Source organism: Ranitomeya variabilis, chromosome 2 (genome assembly GCF_051348905.1).
Source record: "Ranitomeya variabilis isolate aRanVar5 chromosome 2, aRanVar5.hap1, whole genome shotgun sequence".
Classification (NCBI taxonomy): Eukaryota; Metazoa; Chordata; class Amphibia; order Anura; family Dendrobatidae; genus Ranitomeya; species Ranitomeya variabilis.
In genome coordinates, this window is record NC_135233.1 from 1,022,745,992 (window position 1) to 1,022,772,699 (window position 26,708).

The following is a 26,708-nucleotide window of genomic DNA, read 5'->3' on the forward strand; positions in this document are numbered from 1 at the left end:
CTTAAGGTACAGTCACACTCCGCGACGCTGCGGCGATATAGACAACGAGCCGACCTAAACTAGATCGCTGGAGCGTCGCTGTTTAGGTCGCTGTAGAGACATCAAACACAGCAACTCCAGAACGATGCAGGAGCGATCCAGTGACGTAACGGCGACTCACTTCTCGTTCTCGCTGGTGTTAGCTCCATGTCAAACAGCCGGAGTGTACCGACTGGCTAGAAGGAGACGCTGCGACGCCCCCTATGCTCGTTGCTGGCGTCGTTGCTTTTGATGTCAAACATGACGATACACGCCGACCTGGCGACGAAATAAAGTTCTGGACTTCTAGCTCCGACCAGCGATGGCACAGCGGGATCCAGATCGCTGCTGCGTGTCAAACACAACGAGATCGCTATCCAGGACGCTGCAACGTCACGGATTGTTGTCGTTCTCTTTGCAAAGTTGCTGAGTGTGACGGTACCTTTAGTCAATTGCTCTGTGTAACCCTGACCCCACCACTGATTAGCAGCTTTCGCTCAATGTACGGTGTACACAGAAATCTGCCAATCAGTGGGGTGGATGGGGTTATACAGGGCTCAGCATTTGAGCACTGCAAGATCTGAATAAAACAATACAGTGATTGTATAAGAATGACAGCATGCAGACCAGACAGTGACACATCGCTGTAATCTTCATCTCTACCCCTACATCATGCTGCTTTCTGATTGCATAGCAAAAACCTGATTACAGATTCCCTTTAATAATGTATAGCGAGCATACCTGGTACTCTGCTTTGGATCTCTACTACTGCCATTCCAAAGTGCTGGGGCTGCTTCCTGTGTGTCCTTCAGTGAAGTGAAAAATTTGAACCATGCCTACCTGCACTTCTTCAGAAACCTCTTCAATGTTATCCACACGAAGCACAGATGTCATTAGTGCTAGTTCATTCCAAGGCAGCTAATGTGCTTAAATGTGCAAGGAATCATGATCAGATCTTCCACTATATTTTCTGTGCGGCTGCAGTGACAATTTTGCACACAAAAGGAGTCCAGCATTTGGGGACAGCAGCAGTGGGGATTAAAATCAAGACATCTATGTGCAGTGCCCCAGGGTCCTGGTCGTTGCAGTAATGTCATTCTCCTCTAGGGGGGAGTGATGTTACGTTTGAGGGCAATAAAGGAGATCTCACTACCAGGTAACACCAACACACAACACATTTCATACTCCAGTCCACCAGGGGGAGCTACGCTCCTATTTATTAGGGCACTCTTCACAATTAGGTAAAACTGGTGGTCTGGATAGAACGTTAGAAAGAAGCTGACTGAGCTTTGCTCAGGACAGTTGCTGTCTGAGCTCTGCTCAGTTAGTGGGTCCCTAACAAGGGTGGGATCCTGTCAGAGGCCTAGACAGAAGACACGAGCAGAGAACTGTGCTGTAAAGAGTGAGGAGAAGTCATAGCAAAAGGAGAGGAAACTAGAAGGAGTTCTGCCCTGCACAGGCTGCCTCCTTCTGAGGTGCAGAAATCCAGTAGCCGAAACACCGAGGGAGCAATAGTCCTTTATGCCTTGCTCCAGAGACCGGCAGCACAGCTAATTTCACGTTCCCTGCCCGCCCTATACCCAGAAGGCAAGGTGGCACCCACGAGAGGCTGGGCATGATAGAGTCCCTGTAAAAAGCCTCCCGCCACTGGTCATATGGGTTTGTCCTATCCATCCGGGGGACAGAGAGAGAGACACAACATCTAGAACATCTATTACAGTTGTGAGGACCTTATGAGAAGCTCAGCAGTAAGGTACTACAACACCAAGGCGCTAGAGGAAGGCTACTGATTTCCACCTGGATAAGGGGACTCTATTTGCCTTCAGACCGGCCGGACTCTGCCTGCCCTGTGATCTGGACTGTGGATGCTGAAGCCTTCAGTAAAGGTAAAGAGACTGCAACCTTGTGTCCTCGTTCTTCACTGCGCCTCTCACCATCCACCATCTACACACTGGGAAGCCCTGGAGGCATACTTCACCTGTGGGAAGTTATACTATCTAGCTGCCATAACATCACCCCAGCGGATCCCTAAGCAGCGTCGTTCACCCTGACCGAATACCACAGGTGGCGTCACAAACATATCCCTTTAAAGACCTTTCCCCTTTTAATTATGACGTCCCTAGGGTCACGGACCGGGTCAGCCACCGTGACATCCCCCTTGAGAACCGAAGGACCCGGTACCGAGTACCCCACCGCCTGTCATGATCTCTGCAGGCGGAGATCATAGCAAGCCTATAGAGGGACAAGCTCTCGGAAGATGGAACTATACTGACCATGAACTAAGCCTGCCGCGCAACTAGAAATAGCCAGGTAGCATTTCCTATTTATCGCTAGATGCCCAGCTCTGGCCTAAGACCTAAATAGCTAGCAGAGGGAAATATAAGACCTGGCTCACCTCTAGAGAAATATTCCAAAGAAGACAGTAGCCCCCCACATATAATGACGGTGAGTTCAGATGAAACAACAAACGCAGCAGGAAAATAGTCTTAGCAAATTTGAGGTCCGCTTACTAGATAGCAGAAGACAGATAGTATACTTTCATGGTCAGCAGAAAAACACTAACAAAACACCATCCAGAGATTACCTTAAACTCTGGCATTAACTCATAACGCCAGAGTAGCAATCCCTGATCAACGAGAGCTTTCCAGACACAGTAACAAAACTTCAGCTGTGAACTGGAACAAATAGGCAAAACAAAACATGGACAAAAGTCCAACTTATCTAGTAGTTGTCTAGAAGCAGGAACAAGCACTGAGAGGCATCAGATAACATTGTTGACCGGCAAGAAACCACCAGAGAAATGAGCTTAAATAGCGACACCCACTACTGATGGAATCAGGTGAAACAGGAAAGAGGATGACAAGTCCAATTCCACAAGCGGCCACCGGGGGAGCCCAGAATCCAAATTCACAACAGTACCCCCCCCTCAAGGAGGGGGCACCGAACCCTCACCAGATCCACCAGGGCGACCAGGATGAGCCCTATGGAAGGCACGAACAAGATCAGAAGCATGAACATCAGATGCATTGACCCAAGAATTATCCTCCTGGCCGTAACCCTTCCAGTTGACCAGATACTGGAGTTTCCGTCTGGAAACACGAGAGTCCAAAATTTTCTCCACAACGTACTCCAACTCACCCTCAACCAACACCGGAGCAGGAGGCTCAACTGAAGGTACAACAGGTACCTCATACCTGCGCAATAACGACCGATGAAAAACGTTATGAATGGAAAAGGACGCAGGGAGGTCCAAACGGAAAGAAACAGGATTAAGAATCTCCATTATTCTATAAGGGCCGATGAACCGAGGTTTAAACTTAGGAGAAGAGACCCTCATAGGGACAAAACGAGAAGACAACCACACTAAATCTCCAACACAAAGCCGAGAACCAACACGACGATGACGGTTGGCAAAACGCTGAGTCTTCTCCTGGGACAACTTCAAATTGTCCATAACCTGCCCCCAGATGTGATGCAATCTCTCCACCACCGCATCCACTCCAGGACAATCCGAGGATTCCACCTGACCGGAGGAAAATCGAGGGTGAAACCCCGAATTACAGAAAAACGGGGACACCAAGGTGGAAGAACTGGCCCGATTATTAAGGGCGAACTCTGCCAATGGCAAAAAAGCAACCCAATCATCCTGGTCAGCAGAGACAAAACACCTCAGATATGTCTCAAGGGTCTGATTAGTCCGCTCGGTCTGGCCATTAGTCTGAGGGTGAAAAGCAGATGAAAAAGACAAATCTATGCCCATCCTAGCACAGAATGCCCGCCAAAATCTAGACACAAATTGGGTACCTCTGTCAGAAACAATATTCTCAGGAATACCGTGCAATCGGACAACATTCTGAAAAAACAGAGGAACCAACTCAGAAGAAGAAGGCAACTTGGGCAGAGGAACCAAATGGACCATTTTAGAGAAACGGTCACAGACCACCCAGATGACAGACATCTTCTGGGAAACAGGCAGATCTGAAATAAAATCCATCGAGATGTGTGTCCAAGGCCTCTTAGGAATAGGCAAGGGCAACAGCAGTCCGCTAGCCCGAGAACTACAAGACTTGGCCCGAGCACAAACGTCACATGACTGCACAAAGACTCGCACATCTCGTGACAGAGAAGGCCACCAGAAGGATCTTGCCACCAAATCCCTGGTACCAAAAATTCCGGGATGACCTGCCAATGCAGAAGAATGTACCTCAGAGATGACTCTGCTGGTCCAATCATCCGGAACAAACAGTCTATCAGGCGGACAACGATCCGGTCTATCCGCCTGAAACTCTTGCAAGGACCGCCGCAGATCAGGAGAAACGGCCGACAAAATTACTCCCTCCCTAAGGATACCTGTGGGTTCAGAATTACCAGGAGAGTCCGGGTCAAAACTCCTAGAAAGGGCATCTGCCTTAACATTCTTAGAACCCGGTATCAAATCTATGGCACAATCGCACTCACGGTGCGGAGGTAACGACCCAAGCTTGGGTTCGTCAAAGACGTCTTGATAATCAGAGAGGAACTCAGGGACTTCAGAGGGAATGGACGACGAAATAGAAACCAAAGGTACGTCCCCATGAATACCCTTACATCCCCAGCTCAACACAGACATTGCTCTCCAGTCCAAGACTGGGTTGTGAGACTGCAACCATGGCAATCCCAGTACCAAATCGTCATGTAAATTATACAGCACCAGGAAACGAATAATCTCCTGGTGATCCGGATTGATACGCATGGTTACTTGTGTCCAGTATTGTGGTTTATTATTAGCCAATGGGGTGGAGTCAATCCCCTTCAGAGGAATAAGAGTCTCCAAAGGCTCTAAATCAAAACCACAACGATTGGCAAAGGACCAATCCATAAGACTCAGAGCGGCGCCAGAGTCAACATAGGCGTCCGTGGCAATGGATGACAAAGAGCAAATCAGGGTTACAGACAAAATAAACTTAGACTGAATGGTGCCAATGGAAACAGACTTATCAAGCTTCTTTGTACGCCTAGAGCATGCCGATATAACATGAGTAGAATCCCCACAATAGAAACACAATCCATTCTTCCGTCTAAAATTCTGTCGCTCGCTCCTGGACAGAATTCTATCACACTGCATACTTTCTGGCGTCTTTTCCATAGACACCGCCAGATGGTGCACCGGTTTGCGCTCCCGCAGACGCCTATCAATCTGAATAGCCATTGTCATGGACTCATTCAGACCTGCAGGCACAGGGAACCCCACCATAACATCCTTAACGGCATCAGAGAGACCTTCTCTGAAAGTTGCCGCCAAGGCGCACTCATTCCACTGAGTAAGCACAGACCATTTACGGAATTTTTGGCAGAAAACTTCAGCTTCGTCTTGCCCCTGAGATAGTGCCATCAAAGTTTTTTCTGCCTGAAGTTCCAAATGAGGTTCCTCATAAAGCAAGCCCAAGGCCAGAAAAAACGCATCCACATCGCGTAACGCAGGATCCCCTGCTGGCAATGAGAAGGCCCAATCTTGAGGGTCACCCCTGAGCAAGGAAATCACAATCCTAACCTGCTGAGCAGGGTCTCCAGCTGAACGAGACTTCAGGGACAAATAAAGCTTACAATTATTTCGGAAATTCTGGAAGCTAGCTCTATTCCCTGTGAAGAACTCCGGCAAAGGAATTCTCGGCTCAGATACCGGAGCATGTACCACAAAATCTTGTAAATTTTGTACTTTCGTGATGAGATTATTCAAACCCGCAGTTACACTCTGGAGATCCATTATTGTCAGGTGCACACAGAGCATACAGAGATTAGGAGGAGAGAGAGAAAAAAGACTGCAGCAAGGCAGACTGGAGGAAAAAAAAAAAAAATTCCAGCAGACTTCTTATAACTCTCCTTTCTCAACCTGGGTCTTTAACACTTTACAGGCCGGTCAAACTGTCATGATCTCTGCAGGCGGAGATCATAGCAAGCCTATAGAGGGACAAGCTCTCGGAAGATGGAACTATACTGACCATGAACTAAGCCTGCCGCGCAACTAGAAATAGCCAGGTAGCATTTCCTATTTATCGCTAGATGCCCAGCTCTGGCCTAAGACCTAAATAGCTAGCAGAGGGAAATATAAGACCTGGCTCACCTCTAGAGAAATATTCCAAAGAAGACAGTAGCCCCCCACATATAATGACGGTGAGTTCAGATGAAACAACAAACGCAGCAGGAAAATAGTCTTAGCAAATTTGAGGTCCGCTTACTAGATAGCAGAAGACAGATAGTATACTTTCATGGTCAGCAGAAAAACACTAACAAAACACCATCCAGAGATTACCTTAAACTCTGGCATTAACTCATAACGCCAGAGTAGCAATCCCTGATCAACGAGAGCTTTCCAGACACAGTAACAAAACTTCAGCTGTGAACTGGAACAAATAGGCAAAACAAAACATGGACAAAAGTCCAACTTATCTAGTAGTTGTCTAGAAGCAGGAACAAGCACTGAGAGGCATCAGATAACATTGTTGACCGGCAAGAAACCACCAGAGAAATGAGCTTAAATAGCGACACCCACTACTGATGGAATCAGGTGAAACAGGAAAGAGGATGACAAGTCCAATTCCACAAGCGGCCACCGGGGGAGCCCAGAATCCAAATTCACAACAACCGCCCTACTGGGGGCGATCCATATGCATTAGTAATCCTTAGGAAAATTTTGTTTATGGGCTGACCATGGCTAGATGGGTAACATAGTACGTTATAAGCTCCCCTCGGAGGTGGCTTCAAGTAGACAGAATTTATGTAGATGATTTGGAATTCTGTATAACAAAAATGATGTCAGTACATTTCTAAGAATGTTAGTACAGAATGTTTAGCGCAAAAGACATCTCCCCTAACCCTGGACTTCTACCACTAATAAATGTAACCCTCTTCATGCTGCACAGATAAATCCTGATTAACTTATTAACACTCATTATATTCCCTTTCCTGTCTCTTTTAACTGTGTCCTCTGGAACTCATGGTCAGTGTGTTACAAACTTCCCTGCATTTATGACTTTTTCCTTTCCAACTCCCTTAGCCCTCTGGCTTTCACTGAAATTTGAATTCAGTAGTAAGACACCACCGCTGCTGCTACTTTGCTTGAATGGTGGCCTACACTTTTTACAAACCCCATCCGAATTGATAATCCACTCACTGAATCTGCTACGCATCTTCTTTATTTACCTTCATCTACTGGCTTTTTACAGCCTAAAAACTCTACTACGCATGAATACAGGAATACATTAAACCTGGTCTTCTCCCGGCTCTGCTCAGTCTATGACTTTACTCACTTCCCTCTCCCGGGCTCTAACAACAGCCTTCTTTCTTTCTCTGTCAAGAACTGTTACTCAGGAAACTCACACTGACCACACATCAATGAAATCTATGAGCCAGCAATATCTACCAGCTTATGAACACTAGACAGTCATCTTTAGCTCTCATTTCCTCCCTCTACTGTCCAGATTTAGCATTTTCACATTAAAATATGACACTAGTAAGTGCCCTGGATGAAGCAGCACATGCTACATGCAGAACACCACAACACAGATGACAGCAACAGTAGCACACACTGCAAACACGTTTTCTCTAGCGGTGCTCCAGATGTGCGGGGCGTCAGTGGAGAAAATCACTTTCAGCAGAAGACTTCCTCTGCTATAAGTTCATGCTAAAAACTTATACCTCTGCCCTCCATTTTGCCAAAGAAGCCTACTTCATCACACTTGTCACATCACTATCCAATAATTCAAAGCAACTATTTTCCAGTCCCTACTTAGTGCAAAAGTAGAGGCCTCATAATCACCAACCTCAGCCCTGATGATCAGGCCACTTATTTCCAAGAAAAAAAGTAATCCATATTCATTAGAACATTTTCACACAATCCCCTCACAGTTTGGATCCCCTTCCGCGCATCACGTTCACTTTCCACATTTGAACCTGTCACAGAAGAAGTTACCAGACTTCTTCCCACCCTACAACCTGCACCAATGACCGTATCCCCTCACATCTACTTCAGTCCCTCTTCCCGCCTGTCACTACTCGCCTAACATATATTTAACCTTTACCTCTCTTCCGGCATCTTTGTCTCCTCATTCATAACCCCTTTACTTTAAAAACCATCCCTGAACCAGAACTGCTCTGCTAACTATAGACGTGTCTCTAATCGTCCCTTCATCTATAAACTCCTGGAACGTTTGATCTGCGCTCATCTATTCTGCTAAATCTCAGAAAACTCACTTTTTGACCCTTTACAATCTGGTTTCTGGTGTGTACACGATACTGAAAATGACCATATTAAAGTATCTAACAATGGCCAGTACTCTCTGCTGATTCTCCTGGAATTCCCTGCAGCATTGGACAATGTGGATCACCAGTTCCTCCTACTTATGCTCTGCCCTAGTGGCCTCAAAGAAACTGATCTCTTGGTTCTCCTCCTACCTCTCTGACAGCTCGTTTACTGTATCATTTTCTGGCTCTTCTTCCACTCCTCTTCCCCTTACTATCGGGGTTCCTCCAGGTTCAGTCCTAGGCTCCCTAATATTCTCTCTTTCAATGGCCCTTATTAGAAAAACCATCAGCATATTTGATTTTAGAACCATCTCTATGCTGATGCCAACCAACTGTAAACCTCTTCTCCAGATATCACCCCCACATTAACACAAAATACCAGGAATTCTTTGTCTACTGTTTTGGGGTCATATTGACACAGTACTTTATGCCCTGAAAAAGCTCTTACTGTTGTTCTTATTCATTCTCATCTGAAATACTGCAACACTCTAATCGGTCTCCCTCTTACAAACCTTTCTCTGCATGCTGAATGTGGCAGTCAGTGTTGTATTTCAGTCCAGCCATCGCACAGATGCCCCCACCATGTACCAGCCATTGCACTGGTTACCCATCCGCTACAGAGTACAATGTAAACTTATCTCTCTCACACACAAAGCTCTCCACAGTTTTGCATTACCCTATACTTCCTCCCTCATCTCTATCACACTGTCTGTGCCCTCCATTCTGTAACTTACCTAAGTCTAACATACCCCATAATTCAAACCTCCCAACGCCGTTTGAAGCACTTTTTACCTGTTGTGTCCCCCCCTATTTCCTTATAGATTGTAGCATGCAAGCAGGGCCCTCACTTTTCCCAGAAATGTTGAACTATATGTTTGTTACCAGGTAATGTCTTTATTGTCTGTTCATGTCCCTGCTTAACTGTAAAGTCCTTAAGAGTATGTTGGAGCAATGTAAATTATTATTATTTAAGATGAATATTCACTTACTTATCAACTCCCTATCACTTTTGTAAGTTTGCCCACTGACAAAGACATTAACAGTCTATAATTTTAAGGGTAGGTTAATTTTAACATTGAGAGATAGAATATCAAAATAAAATCCAGAAAATCACATTGTATAAATTATGTAAATTTATTTGCATTTTACAGTGAGAAAAAAGTACTCGATCCCTATGGCAAACAAGACTTAATACTTGGTGGCAAAACCTTTGTTGACAACCACAGCAGTCAGACATTTTTTGTAGTCGATGATGAGGTTTGCGCACATGTCAGGAGGAATTTTGGTCCCATCCTCTTTGCATATCATCTCTAAATCATTAAGATATTGAGGCTGTTGCTTGGCAACTCGGAGCTTCAACTCCCACTATAAGTTTTCTATGGGATTAAGGTCTGGAGACTGGCTAGGCCACTCCATGGTCTTAATGTGCTTCTTTTTGAGCCACTCCTTTGTTGCCTTGGCTGTATGTTTTGGGTCATTGTCTTGCTGGAATTTCAAAAAACTGACCGTCACATCCAAACATAGACCTAGTGTGAACAGGTGCTAACCTAGAGTCACAAACTGATATATACTCAAACAAAAAAGGCAGCACTCTGCAGCACCATAGCATGCAAGTATGAAATATGAAAATTTAATTGCATTACTGCAATTAGAAATATGAAAAATTGAGAAAGCATAGCGCATAAATTGGTCAATTCATGTGTACCTGGAAGCCACGTTAAGGCGTTTCTCGTTTCCAGGATCTAGCAATGCCTTTCCTCTCTTAGAATAAAGTCTTCATCTCTATGGGAACATGAATCCTCTCTTAGGGTACCGTCACACAGTGGCATTTTTATCGCTACGACAGCACGATTCGTGACGTTGTAGCGATATTGTTACGATCTCGCAGTGTCTGACACGCTACTGCGATCAGGCACCCTGCTGAGAATCGTACGTCGTAGCACATCGTTTCAAACTTTCTTTCGTCGCTTGATCACCCGTTGACATCGCTGGATCGTTGTGTGTGACAGCGATCCAGCGATGTGTTCGCTGGTAACCAGGGTAAACATCGGGTAACTAAGCGCAGGGCCGCGCTTAGTAACCCGATGTTTACCGTGGTTACCAGCGTAAAAGTAAAAAAAAACAAACCGTACATACTCACCATCTGATGCCCGTCAGGTCCCTTGCCGTCTGCTTCCTGCTCTGACTGAATCCGGCCGTACAGTGAGAGCAGATCACAGCGGCGACGTCACCGCTGTGATCTGCTCTCACTTTCCGGCCGGCAGACAGTCAGAGAGGAAAGCAGACGGCAAGGGACCTGACGGGCATCAGATAGTGAGTATGTACGGTTTGTTTTTTTTTACTTTTACGCTGGTAACCACGGTAAACATCGGGTTACTAAGCGCGGCCCTACGCTTAGTTACCCGATGTTTACCCTGGTTACCCGGGGACTTCGGCATCGCTCCAGCGCCGTGATTGCACAGTGTGACCGCAGTCTACGACGCTGGAGCGATAATCATACGATCGCTGCGACGTCACGGATCGTGCCGTCGTAGCGATGTAAATGGTACTGTGTGACGGTACCCTTAGACTAAAATCTCTCTCTCTATGGAGGGGTAGTGGTCCTGCTGGGATTAAAAACTACCCCTCCACAGAGAGAGAGATTTTAGTCTAAGAGAGGATTCATGTTCCCGTACAGATGAAGACTTTATTCTGAGAGGAAAGGCATTGCTAGGTCCTGGAAACGAGAAACATCTTAAAGTGGCTTCCAGGTACACATGAATTGGTCAATTTATGCGCTAAGCTTTCTCAATTTTTCATATTTCTAATGCAGTAATGCAATTCAATTTTCATATTTCACACTTGCATGCTATGGTGCTGCAGAGTGCTGCCTTTTTTGTTTGATTGTCTTGCTGGAAGACCCAGCCACGACCCATTTTTAATGTCCTGGTGGAGGGAAGGAGGTTGTCACTCAGGATCCATCCATTCTCCCATTGATGCAGTGAAGCAATCCTGTACCCTTAGCAGAGAAACACCCCATGCTTGAGAGTGGGGATGGTGTCCATTAGGTAATAGGCAGCATTTCTCTTCCTCCAAACACGGTGAGTTGAGTTAATGCCAAAGACCTAAATTTTTGTCTCATCTGACCACAGCACCTTCTCCCACTCATGCACAGAATCATCCAAGTGTTTATTGCCAAACTTCAAACGAGCCTGCACATATGCCTTCTTGAGCAGGGGGACCTTGCGGACACTGCAGGATTTTAAACCTTCACGTTGTAATGTGGAACTAAAGGTTTTCTTGGTGACTGTGGTCCCAGCTGCCTTGAGATCATTCCCAGTGTAGTTTTAGGCTGATCTCTCACCTTCCTCATGATCAAGAATACACCAAAAGGAGAGATTTTGCCTGGTGCCCCAGATTGATGTCGCTTGACAGTCATTTTGTATTTCTTCCATTTTCTTACTATTGCACCAACAGTTGTCTCCTTCTCAGCCCAGCGTCTTACTTATGGTTTTGTAGCCCATTCCAGCTTTGTGCAGGTCTATGATCTTGTGCCTGACATCCTTATAAAGCTCTTTGGTCTTGCCCAAGTTGTAGAGGTTAGAGTCTGACTGATTAATTGAGTCTGTGGACAAGAGTCTTTTATAAAGGTGACTATGTAAGACAGCTGTCTTTAATGCAAGTAACGAGTTGATTAGGCACGTGTAACTGGTCTATAGGAGCCAGAACTCTTAATGGTTGGTAGGGGATCAAATACTTATTTCTCACTGTAAAATGCAAATAAATGTATATAATTTATACAATGTAATTTTCTGGATTTTATTTTTGATATTCTATCTCAATGTTAAAATTAACCTACCCTTAAAATTATAGACTGTTCATGTCTTTGTCAGTTGGCAAACTTCCAAAATCAGAAAGGGATCAAATACTTATTTCCTCCACTGTATTTTTTTTCTAAATATATGTGATTACAAAACTATCGAAACTGTCTATTTACAAGCTCTAAAGGACCCAACTTTCCATCAGGAGAGAGAAGCAAACTCCCAAGTTGTGGGATTTCAGTTTGCATAGCAGCATCCCTCAACACTCCACAGCAGTCTTTATCCTCAAAACATGAGATCTTAAAGAGGAACTCCTCCCATCAAATTTGTATCCTCTTAATATATTACAACCATCATGTTATACAGCACTGTGTACTTACAATAGCTCATTTTGCCTTTCTACTCAGTTAATTCTTCCTTTTTCTGTGTTCTATGTAGAAACAGGAAGTCTCTTTTTCCCACATGAATCGTTCGTCTCTTCAACTACTGACCTAGCTGCTCCCCCTTCCCCCTGCTAGGGACTTTTTGAAGTGATGACTTATGCAGGGAAATATGACCTCCTGTGTCTACATAGAGCTTAGAAGGATTCAGCTAGTCAGTTTTTAATCATATAATGTCATAGGCCCAATAGAAAAGAGAAGAATCAACTGGATAGAAAGGCAAAATGAGCAATTGTAAGTAGACAGTGCAGAATAATATGATGACTGCAATATATTAAGAGGATAAAAACTTTGATGGGAGGAGGAAGAGTGCTTTTTTAAGCTTTTGACTTTAAGCAAACCTGTCATCAGGATTTTGCTAAGTAAACTACCGGCATTGTCAGATTGATTGATTGTTACACTGATTAAAATGACACCTAGGTTGAAGAAATCCATCTTGTGGTTTCTGTTTTTTTGCAAGCGTAGAATTTACAATAGGAGGCACGTCACCGAAGGTTTAGTTACCTATCATTTAAGCCACAATGATGCCAGAGCGCGAAAAAAAGACCCCCCACAGTCCCACCCCAGAGCACGAGAATCTCATTAACTGAAAACTTCTAAGGCTGGTTTCACACTTGCGTTTTTGTCTGCAGCGTTTTTTGCACAAAAAACGCATGCGTTTTTCCCCCTATATTTAACATTGGAAACGCATGCGTTTTTTGGGTTTGCGTTTGGTCGCGTTTTCAAACGCATGCGTTTTTTTCTGCATGCGTTCATTTTCAAAAATGCAACCTGTAGTATTTTTTTGCGCGTTTTTTTGCCGCGAAAAAACGCATGCGTTTTTTCGCAGCAAAAAAATGCATTGCTGTCTATGTAAACGCATGCGTTTTTAAGCACATGCGTTTGTTTGCGTTAAAAACGCATGCGTTTTTATAGAAAAAACCCAGAAAACAGACTGAAAAGCCACCCACCACCATCAAGGTGATAAAAGGGATCCAAACCCTAACCCTAACTCTACCCCTAACCTCACCCCTAACCGTTTAATGAACATTTTCTGACAGTCATAGTGCCACGTATTTAAGTGCCACGTATTTAAGTGCCACGTACCACGTATTTCAGTGCCACGTATTTCAGTGCCACGTACCACATATTTCAGTGCCACGTACCACGTATTTCAGTGCCACGTATCACGTATTTTAGTGCCACGTATTTCAGTGCCACGTATTTCAGTGCCACGTACCACATATTTCAGTGCCACGTATTTCAGTGCCACGTACCACGTATTTCAGTGCCACGTATTTCAGTGCCACGTATTTCAGTGCCACGTACCACGTATTTCAGTGCCACGTACCACGTATTTCAGTGCCACGTACCACGTATTTCAGTGCCACGTACCACGTATTTCAGTGCCACGTACCACGTATTTCAGTGCCACGTATTTCAGTGCCACGTACCACGTATTTCAGTGCCACGTACCACGTATTTCAGTGCCACGTATTTCAGTGCCACGTATTTCAGTGCCACGTACCACGTATTTCAGTGCCACGTACCATGTATTTCAGTGCCACGTACCACGTATTTCAGTGCCACGTATTTCAGTGCCACGTACCACGTATTTCAGTGCCACGTACCACGTATTTCAGTGCCACGTATTTCAGTGCCACGTACCACGTATTTCAGTGCCACGTATTTCAGTGCCACGTATTTCAGTGCCACGTACCACGTATTTCAGTGCCACGTACTTCAGTGCCACGTATTTCAGTGCCACGTATTTCAGTTACGTTTAGGGGTTAGGGGTAGGGTTAGGGTTACGGTGACCGGACATTCTTCTAATAAAAAGCTACCCCTAACCCTAACCCTAGTTAATTCTACTATTAGTGGATTTTCTAGTTGATTTTTTCATGGGGGAAAAAAAAAACGCATGCGTCTAAAAAACGCGGCGTTTTGCCGCGATTACATGCGTTTTTTCACACATGCGTTTTTTTAAAAAAACGCATGCAGATAAAAACGCAAGTGTGAAACCAGCCTAACACTGATTACACGAGAAACACAAGATGAATTTCTTCAAGCCAGGTATCATTTCAATCAAACTTTGAAGAGAAGGAATATAAACCAGCTCACCCGTGATGCATAAGCTGAATTTCAGGAGCACAGACCTGCTGTGTCCAGGCGTGTAGAGTCCAAAAGAAGAAAATGTCCAGCTTCACCGAATCCGTGAAAAACAGTTTTCTTTATTCACAAACTTAAATATGGAAGATACAGACTTCAACCCAAACCATATGGGTAAGAATCTCAACGCGTTTCTGGAGACTAAGCTCCCTTAATCATGACCAATGACCAGTTTGTATCCTCCATATTTAAGATTGTGAATAAAGAAAACTGTTTTTCACGGATTCAGTGAAGCTGGTCGTTTTCTTCTTTTGGATAATTTCAATAAGTATAACTGCGTCAACGTTACAATGCTTGTAGTTTACTTAGCAACATCTTGATGACAGATTCGCTTTGGAGAGTTTTATTTATTTAGCTCATAAATCAATAGTACACATTAAAATAAGAAACTCTGCAATATATCTTATTGAAGATATCTCCTTCTTTTGTCCCCCCATTCATTCTCAAAATTCTCAATTCAAGGGTAAAATCTGTTTTCATCGAAAAAAAAATATTCCCATTACTGAGATAGGACAGTTGGTGCTCAAAACAATAAGGAGAACTGTAACTGTTGTTTCACGAGAATTTGCAGCAATCGATCTTGCAGCTTATAATCTATGGGGTATTGTCAAGAGGAAGAAGAGAGACACCAGACCCAACAATGCAGACGAGCTAAAGGCTGCTATCAAAGCAACCTGGGCTTCCATAACATCTCAGCAGTGCCACATGCTGATTGCCTCCATGCCACGCCGCATTGATGCAGTAATTGATGCAAAAGGAGCCCCAACCAAGTATTGAGTGCATTTATTGAACAAGATACATTTCAGTGGGCCAACATTTCGGATTTTAAAATAATTTTTCAAGCTGGTGTTATAAAGTATTCTAATTTACTGAGATAATGACTTTTAGGTTTTCATTGGCTGTAAGCCATAATCATGAACATTAACAAAAATAAACACTTGAAATAGATCACTCTGTTTGTAATGACAATATATAATATTTGGGCTTCACTTTTTGTATTGAAGACCTGAAATAAATTAACTTTTTGATGATATTCTAATTTTATGAGAAGCACCTGTAGCTTCTTATACAGTGGGTATGGAAAGTATTCAGACCCCTTTACAATTTTCACTCTTTGCTTCATTGCACTCATTTGGTAAATTCAAAAAAGTTCATTTTTTTCTCATTAATGTACACTCTGCACCCCATCTTGACTGAAAAAAACAGAAATGTAGAAATTTTAGCAAATTTATTAAAATAGAAAAACTGAAATCTAACATGGTCATAAGTATTCAGACCCTTTGATCAGTATTGAGTAGAAGCACCCTTTCAGCTAGTACAGCCATGAGTCTTCTTGGAAATGCTGCAACAAGTTTTTCACACCTGGATTTGGGGATCCTCTACCATTCTTCCTTGCAGATCCTTTCCAGTTCCATCAGGTTGGATGGTGATCGTTGGTGGACAGCCATTTCCAGGTGTCTGTAGAGATGCTCAATTGGGTTTAGGTCAGGGCTCTGGCTGGGCCAGTCAAGAATGGTCACAGAGTTGTTCTGAAACCACTCCTTTGTTATTTTAGCTGTGTGCTTAGGGTCATTGTCTTTTTGGAATATGAACCTTCAGCCAAGTCTGAGGTCCAGAGCACTCTGGAAGAGGTTTTCATCCAGGATATCTCTGTACTTGGCCGTGTTCATGTGTCCTTCAATGACAACCAGTCGTCCTGTCCCTGCAGCTGAAAAACACCCCCATAGCATGATGGTGCCACCACCATGTTTCACTGTTGGGATTGTATTGGGCAGGTGATGAGCAGTGCCTGGTTTTCTCCACACATAACGTTTAGAATTATCACCGAAAAGGTCTGTCTTCGTCTCATCAGACCAGAGAATATTATTTCTCATAGTCTGTGAGTCCTTCATGTGTTTTTTTTAGCAAACTCTATGTGGGCTTTCATATGTCTTGCACTGAGGAGAGGCTTCCGTTGGGCCACTCTGCCATAGAGGCCCGACTGGTGGGAAGCTGCAGTGATAGTTGACTTTGTGGAACTTTTTCATATCTCCCTACTGCATCTCTGGAGCTCAGCCACAGTGATTTTGGGGTTCTTCTTTACCTCTCTCACCAAGGCTCTTCTGCCACGATTGCTCACTTTATCTGGACGGCCAGGTCTAGGAAGACTTCTGGTGGTCTCAAACGTCTTCCATTTAAGGATTATAGAGGCCACTGTGCTCTTAGGAACTTTGACTACTGCAGAAATTCTGTTGTAACCTTGGCCAGATCTGTGCCTTGCCACAATTCTGTCTCTGAGCTCCTTGGCCCGTTCCTCTGACCGCATGATTCTCATTTGGTCTGACATGCACTGTGAGCTGTGAGGTCTTATATACACAGGTGTGTGCCTTTCCAAATCAAGTGCTATCAGTTTTTAAATAAACACAGCTGGACTCCAATGAAGGAGTAGAACCATCTCAAGGAGGATCACAAGTAAATGGACAGAATGTGACTTAAATATGAGTGTCTGAGCAAAGGGTCTGAAAACTTGATGATGACCATGTGATATTTCAGTTTTTCTTTTTTAATAAATTTGCAAAAATGTCTACATTTCTGTTTTTTTCAGTTAAGATGGGGTGCAGAGTGTACATTAATGTGAAGAAAATGAACTTTTTTGAATTTACCAAATGGCTGCAATGAAACAAAAAATGAAAAATGTAAAGGGGTCTGAATACTTTCCATACCCACTTTATAAACAGCAGACATACAGTGGTGCTAAACTGGAACAATCCTCAGCAAAACGTGAAGGGTTGATAGATTTTAGAGAGTCCACAGATTACTGAGGATTATGGTGGAAGAGGCTTACAACTGACTGGAAGTGTGGTGGTGATCTAACTTTACCATTATTTAAAAAAAGGCATTGTCCACTACAGGACAACCTCAGCTTATTCAAATCAGGATCTAACCCAGTTTATAATAAAAGCAATATGTATACTCTCCTACTGCAACAGCACCATTCCAGCGATATCGGTGCCACTGTTCCCAGCTCTGATGTGACTTTTTGTGTCACATGCCAGTTTCAGCCAATGAACATTTACTCATCATTATGAGTAGTTTTTGGAGCATTTAAGACATGTATGCTATTTGCACTTGTCACTTATGCTCTGATTTAAACTGCTAAATCGTGAATAAAGATACAAAGCTTTATATCCTTATGCTGGTCTGTATATTCCTTTATTGGAATTTGGAATCTGTGGTTAGGTTTAAACTGGGAGTCAAGGGGATTTCTCAAAGAAGAGGTGAGCAGCTACCCTAATCCCCCATATATAGTATGGTGGCCCCACAAAGTACTGGCAAAAATTAAGAGACCACTGCAAAATGTTCATTTTTTTCTGATTTTTCTCTTTATAGGTATATTTTTGTGTAAAATGTAAATTGTTCATTTATTCCATAAACTCCTGACAACTAGTGTTGAGCGATACCGTCCGATACTTGAAAGTATCGGTATCGGAAAGTATCGGACGATACCGGCAAAGTATCGGATCTAATCCGATACCGATACCCGATACCAATACAAGTCAATGGGACTCAAGTATCGGACGGTATTCCTGATGGTTCCCAGGGTCTGAAGGAGAGGAAACTCTCCTTCAGGCCCTGGGAACCATATTAGTGTGTAAAATAAAGAATTAAAATAAAAAATATTGATATACTCACCTGTCCGACGCAGCTTGGATCTCAGCGAGGGAACCGGCACCGTTGTTTACTTAAAATTCGCACGTTTATTTCCTTACTTGAAGTCCCGGCTTGTGATTGGTCGCGTTGCCCATGTGGCCGCGACGCGACCAATCACAGCAAGCCGTGACGTAATTTTAGGTCCTTCAGGATTTTAAAATTACGTTCTGGCTTGTGATTGGTCGCATCGCGGTCACATGGGCGACGCGACCAATCACAAGCCGTGACGTCACGGGAGGCTGGACACGCGCGCATTTTAAAATGCGCGCTTGTCCTGCCTCCCGTGATGTCACGGCTTGTGATTGGTCGCATCGCGTCGCGACCAATCACAAGCCAGAACGTAATTTTAAAATCCTGAAGGACCTAAAATTACGTCACGGCTTGCTGTGATTGGTCGCGTCGCGGCCACATGGGCGACGCGACCAATCACAAGCCGGGACGTCACGGGAGGCAGGACAAGCGCGCATTTTAAAATGTGCGCGTGTCCAGTCTCCCGTGACGTCACGGCTTGTGATTGGTCGCGTCGCCCATGTGACCGCGACGCGACCAATCACAAAGCCGGAACGTAATTTTAAAATACTGAAGGACCTAAAATTACGTCACGGCTTGCTGTGATTGGTCGCGTCGCGGCCACATGGGCGGCACGCGACCAATCACAAGCCGAGACTTCAAGTAAGGAAATAAACGCGCGAATTTTAAGCAAACAACGCTGCCGGTTCCCTCGCTGAGGTCCAGGCTGCGTCGGAGAGGTGAGTATAGCAATATTTTTTTTTTTAATTCTTTCTTTTACACATTATTACATTAATGTTGTTTCGATACCGATACCCGATACCACAAAAGTATCGGATCTCGGTATCGGAATTCCGATACCCGCAAGTATCGGCCGATACCCGATACTTGCGGTATCGGAATGCTCAACACTACTGACAACATGTCTACGAATTTCCAAGCAATAAATTTTGTATTTTTTTTCTGAAAAGGCGAAATGGTCAAAATAATAAAAAAATAAAAAAACAGTGGAGATAGGGCTGGCCATGACAGGGATTTGATGTGGTGGTCCTTCATGTACACATTGATTGACCTAGCTGTGTGGCATGGTGCATTGTCCTGCTGGAAAAACAATTCTCAGAGGTGGGGAATATTGCCTGAGCAGAAGGAATAAACTGTTTTTCCAGGATAACCTTGTATGCGGTTTGATTCATACGTCCTTCGCAAAGATTAACCTGCCCAATTCCAGCCTTTATGAAGCATCCCCAGATCATCACCGATCCTCCACCAAATTTCACAGTGGGTGCAAGACACGGTGGCTTGTACGCCTCTCCAGGTCTCCGTCTAACCATTAGATGACCAGGTGTTGGGCAAAGCTGAAAATTAGACTCATCAGAGAAGACTACCTTACTCCAGTCCTCTACGGTCCAATCCTTATGGTCATTGGCAAACTTCAGCTTGGCTCTCCTTTGCTTCTCATTGATGAAAGGCTTTTTTCTAGCTTTACATGACTTGAGCCCTGCCTCTAGGAGCCTGTTACGAACTGTTCTTGTCATGCACTTCAACCCAGCTGCCATTTGCCATTCCTTTTGTAGGTCACTTGATGTCATCCTGCGGTTGCTGAGTGACATTTGAATAAGATGCCGGTCATGCCGGTCAGTGGAGAGTCATTTTCGCCCTCTGCTGGTCTGTAGCTTCGTTGTCCCCAATGTCTGCTGCTTGACCTTGTTGTAATGGACTGCTGTCTTAGAAATTTTAATGATGGAGGCAACATGATGCTCACTGTGTCCCTCTGCTAGTACAGCCAGAATTAAGCCCTTCTTTTCCTTACTCAAAACTTTTCTTTTCAACTCCTTTGACATGGTTCAAAGTTATTTTTTCATTCCTATTACTTTTGGGATATTACTAGCACTTGTTTTGCCATCCAGCTTGTCCCATTGCAAGAGGGATGTGAACACCACAGCAGGGATTTTTATACTTTCCTTCGTTAAATAAGATTTGGTTCAGGTGACCACCTAATCAGAAGCATATTAAGTAGAATGAGGTGAACTCTGGTTGGAATTCAACTGACACTGGAATGGAATGGCTGTCAGACATATAGAGAAGATGATTTTTATAAAACTGTGCAGTGGTCTCTTAATTTTTGCCAGAGCTGTATTTAAAGGCATAAATTATCCATACTGAAATCTCACACACGCCCTCTAGTGTTTTCTTTGGTAACACATTCTGCAGTTAAAGGCTATTGGTCATGTCATTTTCCATCCTTAGGGTATGTGCTCACGAAATCTTTTTGAGACGGATTCTGCCTGCAAGCTGCCTGAAGAAGTGCAGCAAAAGTGCGCCGACATTGTTGTGCATGTTCCGTGTTATGACACTTCTTTTAACAGCTTTAGGGTAAGTTCACACAGGACTTTTTTGCTGCGTATTTTTGCTGCGTTTTTTATGCTAATTTATGTGCGTTTTTTTGGTGCGTATTTGGTGCGTTTTTTGGGTAAGTTCACACAGGACTTTTTTGCTGCGTATTTTTGCTGCGTTTTTTATGCCAATTTTCAGCTGCTTATAGATGCGTTTTTTGTGCGGTTTTGGTGCGTTTTTTTTGTCTATTTGTGCATGATAATAAAGATGAGTGACCCCAGTGGAGCTTAGCATCGCCTTCATCCCAGGGGGGGAACAATTTACGGCAAATTACATGCCATGCATCGGCCTTTTTATGACGATCACTGTAGTTTGGGCAAGCTACATCCCAAATTACAGGCATTGCTTCCACCTTGGAAAAATAAATGAAAAAGTAATTACCAAATGCAAGATGAAATGAAGCCAACATTCATGACAAGGAAGATACAAACATACACATGCAGAACACATGAACATGTACATAACAGCACATGAGCATCGCAAAGTGTACCATTGCAAACAATCGGATAGATAGATATATCACAAATTAAAAAAAAATATTACCTCCATGATTAGTTGGGAAACATTAAAGGTACCGTCACACTAGGCGATATCGCCAGCGATCCGTGACGTTGCAGCGACCTGGATAGCGATATCGCTGTATTTGACACGCAGCAGCGATCTGGATCCCGCTGTGAAATTGCTGGTCGCTGCTAGAAGGTCTGCACTTTATTTGGTCGCTAGGTCGCCGTGTATCGCCGTGTTTGACAGCAAAAGCAAGGATACCAGCGATATTTTACACTGGTAACCAGGGTAAACATCGGGTTACTAAGCGCAGGGCCGCGCTTAGTAACCCGATGTTTACCCTGGTTACCAGCGTAAAAGTTAAAAAAACAAACAGCACATACTCACCAGCGCGTCCCCCAGCCTCTGCTTCCTGACACTGACTGAGCGCCGGCCCTAAACTGAAAGTGAAAGCACAGCGGTGACGTCACCGCTGTGCTGTTAGGGCCGGAGCTCAGTCAGTGTCAGGAAGCAGAGGCTGGGGGACGCGCTGGTGAGTATGTGCTGTTTGTTTTTTTAACTTTTACGCTGGTAACCAGGGTAAACATCGGGTTACTAAGCGCGGCCCTGCGCTTAGCAACCCGATGCTTACCCTGGTTACCCGGGGACCTCGGCATCGTTGGTCGCTGGAGAGCGGTCTGTGTGACAGCTCTCCAGCGATCAAACAGCGACGCTGCAGTGATCGGCATCGCTGTCGCTATCGCTGCAGCGTCGCTTAATGTGACGGTACCTTAATGCTCATCCTCCTATACCAAGACATGGCTAACACCTCACTACCAGAAACTCCCTCACAATAGATCACAATCAGGACACCTCACAATGGCTCTTCACACCTCACAATGGCTCACACTGGCTCTTCACACCTCACTACCAGGAACTCCCTCACAATAGATCACAATCAGGACACCTCACAATGGCTCTTCACACCTCACAATGGCTCACAATGGCTCTTCACACCTCACCAACCACACCCCTAAGCTCTTGGCTGTGAGATCACTTCCTGCTGGCCATGATTTTTCTGCACAAAAAACGCAGCAAATAATGCTACATGCGTTTTTGCAGCGTTTTTGCAGCGTTTTTTCCATCACCCATTCAAGTCAATGGGTGAAAAAATGCTGCAAAAACGCAGCAAAAACGCTGAAAGAAGTGACATGCCCTATGTCCAAAAAACGCAGCACAGCAGAAAATACTGATCAAACAAAAACCCAATGTGTGTGCATGAGATTTCTGAAATCTCATAGGCTTTGCTGGTACTGTAAAAAGCAGCTGAAAATTAGCATAAAAAAACGCAGCAAAAATACGCAGCAAAAGAGTCCTGTGTGAAAGTACCCTAAGGGTTCAGAAACTTTGAGACAGTTAAAAGATTTATTCTTTAGGTGGCTAAGGCTAGGTTCACATTAGTGTTTTTATGCGCAGTGTTTCATCTGCATGCTCAAACGCATGTCAAAACGCATGCAAACGCATGCTTACGCCTCCACATCATCTTACACATGATGCAAAAAAGCCGCTGTTTGTGCATGCGTTTAAATGCGTTTTGGCATGAGTTTGCGCTTTTTAAGCGCATGGTGGAGTTGGTGACATAATTTCCTGGATATACGCAGTCTAAAGTACGCATGCATATCGAGCACATGCGTACGCATGTTCTTGTGTACCAATGCATTTCCGTAGACAATAATGCGTTTTTTTACGCACTCATCCGCATGATTGCGCAATATTTGATGCCTCAAAAAATACAACTGCCGCACACTGCGAAATGACGCATGCGTCCCTGCATACACCATGTTAAAGATATGTACGCATGACGCATGCGGATCTATGCGGATCATACGCTGCGCACAGAAACGCTAATGTGAACCCGGCCTTACTTGGAAGCCACCCATTCTATATAGAAAGTATAGAGCCAAGATGTCTGCGGCAGAGCAAAATCGAATGAAAAGATGTTGGAGAAGATGGTTCAGGAAAAGGACTCCCCTCTTAAAGATGCTTGTGCACATACACTTAGGCTATGTTCAGATGGAGATTTTAGCAGCAGATCCACCCTAAAATTCAAATTAGAAGTTGTTTTTTTTTCAGTTTTTTTTTTCTGAAGCTGTTTTGAAAGTTGCCAGCTGGCAAAAAAAACTTCTTTGAAACAGGCTCTGAAAAAATCAACTCCAAACTATGCACTTTCAAATATAAAAGCTTAAAAAAGCATTTCACGAAAAAAAACTCTACAAAACTGCTTCAGGAAAATAAAAAAAACCAAACACGGCTCAAAAATCTCCCTCCATAAAATGAGCATTTCTTGAACCCGTTTCTACTTTAAGGGTATGTGCACACTTAGGCCGGTTTCACACGTCAGTGGCTCCGGTACGTGAGGTGACAGTTTCCTCACGTACCGGAGACACTGACACACGTAGACCCATAAAAATCAATGCATCTGTGCAGATGTCATTGATTTTTTGCGGACCGTGTCTCCGTGTTCCAAACACGGAGACATGTCAGTGTTCGTGGGAGCGCACGTATTACACGGACCCATTAAAGTCAATGGGTCCGTGTAAAACACGGACCTCACACGGACGTTCTCCGTCTGGGGTCCGTGTGCGTGCAGGAGACAGCGCTACAGTAAGCGCTGTCCCCCCCACATGGTGCTGAAGCCGCGATTCATATGTTCCCTGCAGCAGCGTTTGCTACAGAGAAAATATGAATAACAGTGTTTAAAATAAAGATCTATGTGTCCGACACCCCCCCACCCCTGTGCGCCCCCCCCGCTGTTCAGAAAATACTCACCCGCTCCCACGTTGGCTGTCACTCCTTCCTCTCTGCCCCACGCCTTCTACTGTATGCAGTCACGTGGGGCCGCTCATTTACAATCATGAATAGTCGGCTCCGCCCCTATGGGAGGTGGAGCCACATATTCATGACTGTAAATGATCGGCCCCACGTGACCGCATACAGGAGAGGATGGGGCCAGACCAGGAAGGAGCCACAGCCAATGTGGGAGCGGGTGAGTATTTTCTGAACAGCGGGGGGGGGGGGGGGGGTGCACAGGGGGGGGGGGGGGGCGGCGGACAGATAGATCTGTATTTTAAACACTATTATTCATATTTTCTCTGCAGCAAACGCTGCTGCAGGGAACATATGAATCGCGGCTTCAGCACGATGCAGGGTACCACACGCGTGGGTACCACACGCTCCGTGTGGTACCCACTCGCCATACGGGCGGCACACGTGTGCCGCACGTATGGCCTATGTGAGTTCCCAGGCACACGGACATGGATAACTCCGGTACCGATTTTTTCTGGTACCGGAATTATCTGGACGTGTGGGACAGGCCTTAGGGCCTGATACTTCAATGTCCTCGCTCGGCACATACCTGTCCCACCCCAGTTCCGCCCACTTTGGCGGAGAACTTCACAAGTCGTGTAATTTTAGTTAGAGGGGGCAATACACGGTATTAAGAAATGGAGTATGAGAACTTTTGATGAGGGTCATTTGGATGTTTTGGGTTGTCATTATGATTTTAAAAGAGAAACCACAGTAGTTTAACAATAAATGACTTCACCCAACCACTAACCATGAGTGGAGAAAAAGTTTTGGTGTTATCATTCATATTCTCTGAAAAAGACCAAGAAAGCAAAAATTCTGCCGGTGTATGTAAACTTTTGAGCACAACTGTATAATCCTTTGCACTGGGGTATCTGTATTATGAAAGCACAGAGACGTTATAGATTGATCCCATCATATCGTAGAATTCAGTCACAGCTAATAAATATTATATTACAATTCATACTTATAGGGGACACTAGGAAAATGACTTAGCATTCATTCTAGGTTTCTATAACACATTTAGAGCTTTAATCCTGTTGTAAAGTGCAATATCCAAATTGCATACTTGGCTCCATGAGAAATGTAATACACAAGGAGCGCTCTGTATATATACAAGCTGGAGCAAGTGCTGCGCTACCGTCTCCCAGATATCCACAGCCTGCAGGACTATTACACAACACAGGGGCAGTGCCAGCTCTGTGATCTCATACACCTACAGCCAGGATCCAGCAGCCGCTGCTGGCAGATCACAGATCATGACACTTGTCTACATTCTTAGGAGTGTGTACACATATATGATCCATCTATCTATCTATCTATCTATCTATCTATCTATCTATCTATCTATCTATCTATCTATCTCCTATCTATCTATTATCTATCTATCTATCTATCTATCTATCTATCTATCTATTATCTATCTATCTATCTATCTATCTACCTATCTGTCTGTCTGTCTATCTATCTGTCTATCATCTATCTATCTATCTATCTATCTATCTATCTATCTATTATGTATCCATCCATCTATCTACCTATCTGTCTGTCTATCTGTCTGTCTATCATCTATCTATCTATCTATCTATCTATCTATCTATCCATCCATCTATCTACCTATCTGTCTGTCTATCATCTATCTATCATCTATCTATCTATTATCTATCTATCCATTCATCTATCTATCTGTCTATCTATTATCTATCTATCTATCCATCTATCTATCTGTCTGTCTGTCTATCATCTATCTATTATCTATCAATCATCTATTGTATATCTATTTATTATCTATCTATCTATACTCTATCTATCTATCTATCTATCTATCTATCTATCTATTATCTATCTATTTATTATCTATCATCTATTATTGATCTATCTATTATCTATCTAATTTATCATCTATATATCTATCATCTATCAATTATCCATCTATTATCTATCCATTACCTATCTATCATCTATCTATCTATCTATCTATCTATCTATCTATCTATCTATCTATCTATCTATCTACCTGTGTAAACAGGTGCAAAACTTTCTATCAAGGTATCAAATCCAAAAACGGAGGCAGCACATCCAAAATAGTGAAAAGTAGAGAATACTTTGTTCACCAACACCAGGACCCTTACTTTTTCGCTATTTTGGATGTTCTGCCTCTTTTCTGGACCTATATAACATATATACATACAGAATATATACACCCAACAGAAGTACCAAACAAAACTTTGCATAGAAAGTTCTTACCTACTCTCTGCTCCTGGTAAGCCCCATATTCAATGTCCTCCTTGTCCTCCGGGTAATACTCTTGCTTGGAGAGGTACTGCACCCTGCTGTCTTCTAGGTTATTATACCTTTTAAAGTCTTTGATGATTTTCATAATAAAATTGAGCAGGTTCTTGTCGGTCACATTGCTGGAGTCAGTCCTGCCTTTGCAGACTCCAGGGGAAAGCAATAGAAGTACAAGAATCAGCAGAGCAGAGCCCATTATATCCCTCATGCGGATCTCATCCAGTAGATCTGTGAGGAGCTTCTTGGGGTTGGAATAAAAAAAAGAAAAAGATGTAAAAGTATAAAGCTG

General features: G+C 43.9%; 1 protein-coding gene across 1 annotated transcript in view; it reads right to left on the reverse strand.

The window, feature by feature from the left end:
• The window catches only part of ALKAL2 (ALK and LTK ligand 2), a 139,692-nt gene that overhangs the window by 112,055 nt on the left and 929 nt on the right, over window positions 1-26,708 (reverse strand). The window contains exon 2 of the mRNA XM_077291341.1: window positions 26,375-26,660. Coding sequence (XP_077147456.1) covers window positions 26,375-26,627 — 253 coding nt within the window. The 5' untranslated portion in view covers window positions 26,628-26,660. The remainder of the gene's footprint in view (window positions 1-26,374; window positions 26,661-26,708) is intronic.